The sequence below is a fragment of the Halyomorpha halys genome, unplaced genomic scaffold (genome assembly GCF_000696795.3).
Source record: "Halyomorpha halys isolate HHAL.00 unplaced genomic scaffold, Hhal_1.1 Scaffold8.1, whole genome shotgun sequence".
Taxonomy (NCBI): domain Eukaryota; kingdom Metazoa; phylum Arthropoda; class Insecta; order Hemiptera; family Pentatomidae; genus Halyomorpha; species Halyomorpha halys.
The window spans coordinates 2,192,854-2,203,022 of NW_027111933.1; the positions used below are offsets into that span (position 1 = coordinate 2,192,854).

The 10,169-nt window shown below is 32.1% G+C and overlaps 2 protein-coding genes across 4 annotated transcripts in view; both read right to left on the minus strand.

Annotated features, from left to right (window-relative positions):
• The window catches only part of LOC106677859 (venom protease), a 16,026-nt gene extending 13,354 nt beyond the window's left edge, over positions 1-2,672 (minus strand). Inside the window, exons 1-2 of the mRNA XM_014416022.2 lie at positions 2,560-2,672; positions 247-327 (exon numbers count right to left, since the gene is read on the minus strand). Of these exons, the coding sequence (XP_014271508.1) occupies positions 247-322 (76 nt within the window). The 5' untranslated portion in view covers positions 323-327; positions 2,560-2,672. The remainder of the gene's footprint in view (positions 1-246; positions 328-2,559) is intronic.
• Positions 2,673-9,832: 7,160 nt separating this feature from the next.
• Positions 9,833-10,169, minus strand: part of Wwox (WW domain-containing oxidoreductase) — a 15,697-nt gene continuing 15,360 nt past the window's right edge. For all 3 annotated transcript variants that reach the window (XM_067049869.1, XM_067049868.1, XM_014416130.3), the window contains one exon: positions 9,833-10,119. In XM_067049869.1, the coding sequence (XP_066905970.1) occupies positions 9,925-10,119 (195 nt within the window). In that variant the 3' untranslated portion in view covers positions 9,833-9,924. The remainder of the gene's footprint in view (positions 10,120-10,169) is intronic.

The window sequence follows — 10,169 nt, forward strand, 5'->3', positions numbered from 1 at the left end:
ATATTAAGAAATTAATATATTACATTGTGATATTTTAGTATTTGCTTTGTTGTGTTGAGACAGTTTTTTATGTATTATCGAAAAACCTATTTTTGGCGCTTATATCTTTTCTAAAATAAACGATATGTTTAGGTATTAAATATTTATGTCATTTAGTTATTTAATTTTCATTGAATCAAGTTTTTTTTAAAATTCAAAAGTCAATCAATTAATCTACATTCTATAAAAAAGCTTATTCACATTTACCTGCTATAGATGAATAACTTTCGGCAGTTATACAGTGAATGGCAATAAAAGTAACTAATGAAAGAATTAGAACCATTTCACCTAAAATAAAATAAAATGATGATTATCTATTTTAAATTTGAATAGTAGATACATTTATAATAATTATTAAGTTGAAACAATCCTTACATGATTCATGACAATTTGATTAGATTTGTTGGCACCTAGTACAATTGAGTAGATTCAATAAAATTACTTTATCCAGAAGATTACATTGCAGGGTGCCAAAAAAATATGCTATATAATACAATACTTATAGTAGTTAAAGATAATATGCAGGGGCATACACAGAGAAGGTTAACACCATATAAAATGTTCAATTAACATAAATACAGATGATACTTTGTACAGCTCAGGAACATCAGTCAATCCTATTAAAGAAAACTTACTAACTTAATAAACAATTGGCAATCAAAGAGACTACCTTTGGTTTAACTTAAACCCAAGCTATAAACATTTCAGTAAAAAATGTGCCATGTCATAAATATATTATGTAGGTAGGTATACAGTTAGGACCAAGGAATTTTCTATGTACCATGTAAATTGCATACTATTAAGTAAAGAATAGTTAGTCCTCGCCTAGAAAATATTAAATGCTTTGATTTTGTTTAGACAGCCTGTTGGCCTATGGGTCTCACAGGTAGTATTTGTGCCAATGGGTCAATTTGAAATAATCTTGGAACATACAACTAAGGTAAAATGTTCATCTGAATAAATGTACTTTAACTAATAAATTGTACAATTATTTAATTAATGCCTCGCGCGGGATCATTACCGCGTAGGGGAGCGTCCCACGGGTGGCGGATGTGGGTATGGTCGGTGGAAGTTCCTCTCGGCCAAGTCCACTCGCTGACCAACAATGAGTGCGGCCCCCCAGGCTTGCTGGAGGGTATGACGTAGGATTGAACGCCCTGCTCACATACTTTTTAGTACACAAAACAGTCGTGGATCTTACTGAGGTAAAACACTCATTATCATGAGGTAAACTAGTCCCCTGTTCGGGTCTCCGGGTTCCCTCCGGGAACTGCTTCATGGAATTCATGGCGCAAATTGAAAATTAGAGAAATTAATAAAATTAATTAAATTTAATTATGGGGACGTGGAACGTGAGAGGTTTAAATTCCACTGGAGGGTTAAAATCAGTCATAAACGAGGTTAAGGGATACAATCTAGATATCGTGGGGCTGCAAGAAGTTCACTGGCCAGGGGAGGGTTCGTTAAAGGAAGGATAGTACACTATTTGGTACGGAGGGAGTAGTAATTATTTGTTAGGTTCTGGATTTCTGATCAGGAATAGTTTGCTTTCCGCGTTAAAGGATGTCAATTTTTTTAGTGATAGGATATCGGTAGCAATATTTCAAGGACGTAGGTTTAAATTCGCTCTGATGAATATTGATTCTCTGACCGAAGACAGTGATGAAGAGATTAAATGCGAATTCGTAGAGAGCGTTAGTGGTATCTGCATTGAACCTTCGGGTTAGTTAGGCCTTCATTATTATTATTATTATTTAATTAATGTAATACCCACATAGATGTTCTAGTACAGGTATGTGATTCGAAACTGAATCAGCAGGATTTCATTTAGTTATTTATAACAAATGTAGGTGGCTGCTATTAGTAAATTTCGTAAAAATCATGTAGCAGAGTTGCAAGAAGCATAAAGTTAAAAAGTTTCAAGAAGTCTCCTACAGATATTGTGTTATAATACAATCTGTGGATCAGTATGAAAAGTTTTCTCAGGTAGTCAATACAGTAAAGTACAGCAATTTACTGTATGAAGTATATCGGCATGCAATTTGAAGAATGAAATTCTTATTATTTTACGGGAACTTTAGAACTATTGGTTTAAACATAAAGTACATTTAGATAATTTATGTATGAGTTCCTTTTCCTAATAAATAAAGATGAATTATTGCAAATAAGAGATATAATTTGCAAAGTGCTTATTACATCAAGTACGATTTCTAATGATTAAATCTCAAAATTACAAAAATAAAATAACTCTAAATAATATAATCTGAAAATATAATTTTAAAGCAACAACAATATAAAATTGAAAAAAATGAATATAGTATAATAAGTTTTTATCATCAATTAGAAAATATAATACTGCGTAACAGGCTTAATGTAAAAAATTCTCTCAAAAATAATACAATTACGAAAAAAAGGCGGAAGATTGTTGTATTTTTATTTGCATCTTAAGACTTCTGATTTCTAATATCCTATGGAAACAACTTAAATATATAAACTGAATTTAGGATAATAATAACTCACTTGTTTCGCCTGGACGTGTAGCTTTGGCCGATTCACATAATAAATTCACGTGATTTCCCCCCACCCTTTTGGATTATGTGATAGTAGAATATCTTCGATTCGTATCAAGGAAACTAATGTTTTCTTGCTTATCAATAGTGCAATTACGCTAATCTTTATCCTCAGAAAACTTCCTCTTTATATCACTTAACGCCATTTTATACTATAAGGTCCGTTAACTTTAAATATTGTAAAGTTTAAATTAATAAAAGAAATCGGGAAGAAAAATGAGTGTACAAATATTAATTTAGACTTCATTTCTTTTCATTCAACAGTTCATGTAAACGGTTTGAAAGGGAAACGGGACGTATAGTGTGACTCGACCTTCATTCGAAAATGAGGTTAACTTCCGACATTGATAATTGATTATTAGCCCAGAAAGTCCTACAGTCCTCCTGGAAAAATTTATGGCTGCTTTAAAAACATACATCCACAAATTTTTCAAAATAGTTTCCATGGCACAAAATACACTTCTCTATCTTCCTAAACCAGTATCAAAGTAACCCCGCCACGTTTGTTCTGCAATTTAGGTAACCTCGACGTCCCAAGCACTCCAAAGATCTTCTTCGCTAGCGAAATGCTGCCCTTGCAGCCTGTTTTTCACTTAAGGAAAAACCACGAAGTTGCTAGGAACTAGATATGGACTGTAGGGAGAGTGCTTGAACAGTTTTATTTATGTGCTCATCAATTGTTCTTTGAAAAATTTAGAACGATGCACTGGAGCATTTTCATGGTGAAGGAACCCTTTCGAACCCAGCCGAATTTTCTGGAGAGCTTGCTCCACTTTAGGAAGACATTCTTCGTTGTACCACTTGCCTGTACCTGTGACAGTCTTCTGCAGTTTCTTGCATCATTTCCTTTCTATTGTTCCATTGAACTCCCTTCACATAAAACAAATCATCACCATTCTGTTCTTAATAGGTCTGTATTTCCGGACAGTCAAAAGGCTACTCTCATCTTCAAACACCTTTGAACCCTAGTTTGTGGTAGTAAAGCCAAGTTTCAGCAATAGTTAGACCAGAATGAAATCTTCAACACATTTCACAAGAGCAATTAACAGAAGAGAAATAACACTAGCAAAAGGACTCAACTAGCTACTGCGCTAACTGAGACAGGCCAACGCAAGCGTCAATCCTTTCCCTCCTAGCTTGATTCCATCACCGATACTGTGAAACATTTGTCGTACCCTTTGTATGTGGCGCAACTATTTATCACCGAATCAGGTCCTCTTCAAAAAGCTTCTACTTTTCCTTTATTTTGTGCAGCAGCCTTCCAATCATTATTATTTAGTACGATTCTCGCACCTGTGCGGACACTATCATGCCATCGGAGGCTGGGTCTTACTATTCTTCTTATTAAATAAGACCCTAGACTGGATTTCACTGCCGTCTATTTTTGCGACATGCTCTGCCCGTCTCAGTCTTCTGAATATTGACAAACCATTTAATATTAGTTTCCTTGAGAATGTTGTGAATTTCCACATGCTTATCTTCTTCGTAAGTTTTTTTTTCAATAACAGTCTATTTTATAGTCATCGGTTAATTAGCGAAGTAGTAGCAGCTGGTCGTACTTCAGGAGAAGTTTATTACTCTTAAACATGTTTGGTGTCAATGATCCTGATGAACAAAAATCTAGTGCTGTATGCCCATAAAAACTAGCACTTGAAGGGGCACTCAGGCAGCTGCCCTCCCCCATAGTGAAAAAAATTTGTTCAAGCAATTGTACAAATTGTAACAACAAATAAAATACTGTGAAAATTATATGTAATTTTCTTAAACTTTTGGTTTCATTCGCTTTTTCCGTACTGAAATGTCACAACCTGATTGACTATGGCTGGCTCCTCCCCCTAGTTCTGGTGCTGAGCACGCCCTTGCTTGCACTTACTATGAAAATTCGAATATTTGGGTTTCTGGGGGTGAAAATAACGAATATAAACTCTGCCAAAAATACAATAGTTTAAAAAAGATAACGGCCTAAAGTGTATATATGAATGCAATCGGAAGAGATCTATAGTAAGGTCATGGTGTAAGGTATTATTGGTAACATAGTACAGAGCATAAACTTTGGACTGAAAGGATTGAAGTTGTTTGATGTTGAAGTTTTTAGCTGTCATGCCTCATAGTTCTAGTATATAAGTCACAGAAAGGTTTTATTACTATCTTTTAAAATAGCACTTTGTTATATAATGGAAGCTGTTTTTCTATTAAGCAGTCCATATTATTGTCTAAATCGTTATGTAAAAGTATATGGATTCCACGTTAACCTTATGTCTGGTAGAAATCCAAGATTCAGGACTGTGTCTGAGAAAGGAAATGGTATGGAGTTTAAATGAACTGACGGACAGACTTTGCGCCGGAGGGTGAAGGTGACATTTTTGCATTTGGACTCAATTACTTTTATTCACCAATTGTTACACTTGTAGGTGCCTTGGTAGGTTTGCCGATACTGTATAAAGATCTAAGTTTGATAAAAGGGTGATGGTGTCATCAGCGAATGTTGTCAGGAAGGTTTAGAGATATCTGCGGTCTAGAGGGCAGAACCCAACACGCTGCCTTGTAGAACACCACCCTGAACAGGATTTGAACAGTTTGAAAATTCTGTACCACAGTTGACGCGAAGGGATGAGTCTAAGAGATAGGATCGAAGGATTCGGTAAGATGGACTTGGAAGAACAATCCAGTGAGAGCTATTTTTGATAAAGTCCTAAAAAAGTATATGATTGATTACATAAAGTGACACTTTCCGGTTGGTCGATTCTAGCGAAAATGTTGCTACAATATCTCGGATATACATCTACTTTAAATATGGAATTTCAGTTTTGTGCGACTTTTAGTTTTTGAGCTTAGCTGTTTGCTCATAGAAAATTTTGCGAGACTTAGATATATACAGGTTTGAACTATATAGCCCATATATCGGTAAGTAAAAGCAGAAATAAGTGAATCACAACATGAAGAAATTGACCGAAGTTCTTTTATAAGAGTATGTACATTTCACAAGATATTTGATTTAAAAATTTTCAACGAAAAGAAAGATGACTTGGCCAATGACAGATGACAGAGAAGATTCAGTACTAGAACATAATCAGGTCATTTGAGGAAACCTCAAAGCTTTTTCCATTCTCAATGTTTTAATTATTCTATTTAGAATCATTTTCAACCAAAGAATTTAGTTACAGGAATATTCCTTTATATTCCGGAATAACAGAATTGTGTTGCTTGCCACTTATTATATAACAGTTTATTCTATTGAAAATGATCGTTGTTTTTACCAGAAAGCTAAAAGAAAAATTGTGAATTAGCAACTTGAAGCGATTAATTCTAATAATTGATTGAGTAGTTCAAAACATTTCACTATACTGAACGAATATTCTTCAATTATAAAAAAAAAAAAATGTTTTTCCAAAAAACCACTAATTGGAAGCGTTTTGGAAATTGTTGACTGACTTCATACTTCAATATTTTAAAGGTTTATATATATATATTTTTAATGCCTTGCGATGGGAACATTTCGGTGCCGTACTCAGTTTTATATCTTAATTAGAAGTATAGAAAAAAAAAAAGAAAATGCTTTGTCCAAGCCAACTTTTCAATTTTTTTTATAGGACTTCTGGTCCGCGTAGACCAAAGTTGAAAGGAGTCCAATATTTTTTGGCCTAAATTTATCTAAAAATGTTTCATCAAAAATCCAGGAGACAATAAAATAGCAACGTTCCGAGTGAATCTTGAAGTTATCATTTGTTGACAGTTTTAAAGAATGATAAAAGTTCATTGAAAACTCTTAAATGTTCCTCAAAGTACTATTTTGGTCCTTAAAGCAGATTGATAAATGCCTCAAGATTTTTTCAAAACTTTACTTTAGATAAAAAAGATTTTAAGGAGGTTTAGGATTTAAAGTCACGATATGAAATAAATTGTCAGGGCAAGTATATCGGAAAATTTCGAGTTAGAGTTTTCAACGGAAGCACGCGTTTTAAGGTCCTCTGAGTTCACATAACCAAGTGTAAATGGTCTCAGCATTTGTTTATGAAAGGTCTGGCTCATAAATGAAAAGATATGTGAAACTGAAATTATGATTTTGAGTTAGATATAAGGCTATTGAGAAATATCTATTACGCAAAAAAACAAAAATAAGGCATTAGAAAGATCAAGGTCTGTCAGTCGATAACGAAAAGGCCTTATTACTTTTGAAAATTCACGATTCAGTATAATTTGATATTGTACAATGTTTCATTTTCAAACTATTTAGATTCTAAAAATACAATAAAAAAAAATGTTAAGTAACTTGATAATTTCGGAGTTGTGAGTTGTGACTTTTAACAGAGATATAAGGGCCATTCTCTTAATTTAGTGCAATTGAACTAAGTCTGTTAAAAATGTTTGTTCCTTGCTTTTAGGGAATGCTCTAAGATATTACCCTGAAGCAGGAAACACACTTAATACTATAGTTTTCATGATACCAATTTCTAAATAACAGTTTTATCACATTTACTTATTATATTTTTTTTAAAACAGTTGTAAATCTCAATAAATAAATAACAATGATAACAAAAACCAGTCTTATTCTAGCAAGTAAAACATATGACTAAGGGATAATAAAACGAAATAGAGTGTCTAATTCCTGTGTTAATTCTAATAGAAAATATTCATTAAGCAGTAATGAGTTTTAACTTTTTGATCATAAGCGATTTTCAATACATAACATGGTTTGAACCTTCAACAAAAATTTTGTTCTGCTTAAAAATAATTGAAGCATTCTCACTTTTTCACTATTAATGTACCTATAATGACAATAAGGTCCAATACAGTACACAATAGTCAGTTTCATGGACAAATATTATTTTGAACATTTTGTGTGCATGAACATCATATGTTTCATCAGTACCTAAAGGAGCTGAAAGAAGCTTTTAGGTATATTTTTACATGAACTGACTTAATTAAGGAATTACATTGTTACACACAAGGAAAAACATTCCAATGACTTCAAGAAAAAATAAATAAATAACAAGGAAAAATACCAAAGTGTCAACTAGAGACTACTTATATCAATAGCTATTTCACTTAATTTTGGATTGCAGATGAAAATACTATTTTCTTTTTTTTTAATAATAAAATTAGGGTATGAAAGAAAATTAATAATGCCTTGTTTATCAATCTCACAAACATCAGTGTCATGAACTACTAATTGAGAACCCACTGGTCAAAGTAAAGGAGTCCTAATAATGAATATTAAAAGAAAATTAAATAGTGGTTTATCCATTGGCCATCCTGGTCACACCCTAGTCCCCTGAGAATGTCCATTGTGGCTAGTGAGAGACAAATCAATCATTTTTTATATTTAAACTGAAAAACTTCACACACAAAAATATATACATATGCATAAGTATGTGTGTAAAGAGGTTCTGAAATACTACAAAACTATGTAATACACAAAATATAAGACTTATCGGTATTGATTTTGTTAAGTACAAGGGAACAACCACTGACAAAATTACTAACAAATTTCTTTCACATCCTAGAACTAACTGAAGAAATTAAAGAAAGGAATGAAGCAGACCACGTGTTTTCTCCTTCTAGTGTCTTGATCACCTTTCTATCTGAAAAGTTCTTTTCTAAAGATGTATTGATGGACACTTTATAAATGGGCTAGCAAATACCGAACACTGTGAGACAGAGGTAAACATGTAATAGTAATTGGAGTGTTCCTTCTGAAATTCAAATTATGATTTATACTTGAGATATTACTGAAAAGATTGCAGCCATTACTTTTAGGTTTACTACAAAAAATACTGCTACCTTTAACTTGTAATGTTTCAGCTTTAGCTTTGTGATAGGGTTAGGGAATGACAAAAGGAGCATTATGTATTTTATAACTAGATGATAATGAATGATTAGAACCTCAAAATAAGAAGAAAATGTTGGAATTGAGGAGAACAATATAATCAAAATAAAATAAATAAATAAACAAAACAATATAAAAATAAAATAATTCATATTCAAGTATGCGATCCTTCTTACAAAGAAGGCTCTGTAATGGAATTAGCTTCAAAATTGGGGAATGATACAAGCCTGTGTAAGTACAGTAAGTTTTAGTCCCAGGCATTAATTAAAAGAAGTTGATGCAATGCTTTTATATACTTAAACAATTAATATACTGCCGAGATAACAAAAAAAATTAAAATTATTAATTAGGTTAAGAAATATAAATCAAATCATGTAGTTAACTATTTCTAGCATTTATTAATACAAATAATTTTAATGATAAACCAAAACAATTTCAGAACTTTACATACGGATCACTAAACAGGAAGAAACAACTTTACTTACAAAAGTAACTAATTAAATGAGTCGTACTTTCCAAAATACAACCAAAACAGTTAAAACAAATTATTTAGGTGGATTTTGGGAAAAAAACGACTCAGATGACTGAAATAACTATTGTAAATCAATCTGAATAGAACCATAATTTATAATTTTATGTCAGGGCTAAACCACATCACAGCACTTAAGTGGTTAGTTATAAGCAGAAGTCAAAATAAAAAATTAACTGTTAAGTTAAAAAGTTATCTTTGAATTTTTAGTTTTTATAACCTTTATCAGGATGATAATAATAATGTGAACCACTACAACCAAAGAAGGGTCAAGAGTTCAGTACTTTGTAAGAAAGTACTGTTTTTAGAACAATGGTTATACCAAGAGATGATTTTTTTCAAGATCATGCTCAATTGATGTTTATCATACTTTTCTCAATTAAAGGTACCAACTCTATGAAGCTTGGTGGACTCCAGATATTGTAAGCATGATGAAAAGAAAAATATATTATAAATATAAAATTATAGTAAATGAATCTAACTTAGTAATTGATCAGGACAGGTCCTAGAAACAGAAGTTAACCTCATCATGGCAACTCTCAACAGCTATTTAATAGTAATGAACTTTATAGCTTTTACATAGAACAATTAAGTAATATACAAAAATTAATAACACAATGACAAATGATGGTTTGAACCAATTTAAAACTATTTTGATATGGATCTTGTATTTTCAGGAGAAATTTATGAAAGATGGTTTTGAAAGGAACACCGTTGTGAAGTTTTTGGACTTAATAAATAATCTTTAATATGTAAGCTACAGAATGAAAAAGAAATAAATAAAGAAGCTTTATAATCTGATAGCTCATTTTATCATCACTATAAATTAAGTTATATAGGGAGAAAAATAATAAAAACACTAAGGCGTAATTTTTTTTATGTTTTTAATAAATAACACTCTTCTTACAATACAAATAGACAATATGTACATTTTAAAAAGTTGATGAATTAACTGTTGTTCATAAAGGCATTTGAATATTGAACCCAGCTTTAATTAGTAGCTCTTTAGTAAGCAGCCAAAGCCTATCGGCCAGTAATGGATCAAGGGCTGCTTTACTTGGTTCAGTGCGACAACAGTTATTAAAATAGAGTCCAGTCACTGATTCCAGTGAAAGCGCAGTGGCACAGTATATGGTAGTGCTAGCAGCTTGTTGCTATAATAAACAATTATGCATAAGTATGTGTGTAAAGAGGTTCTGAAATA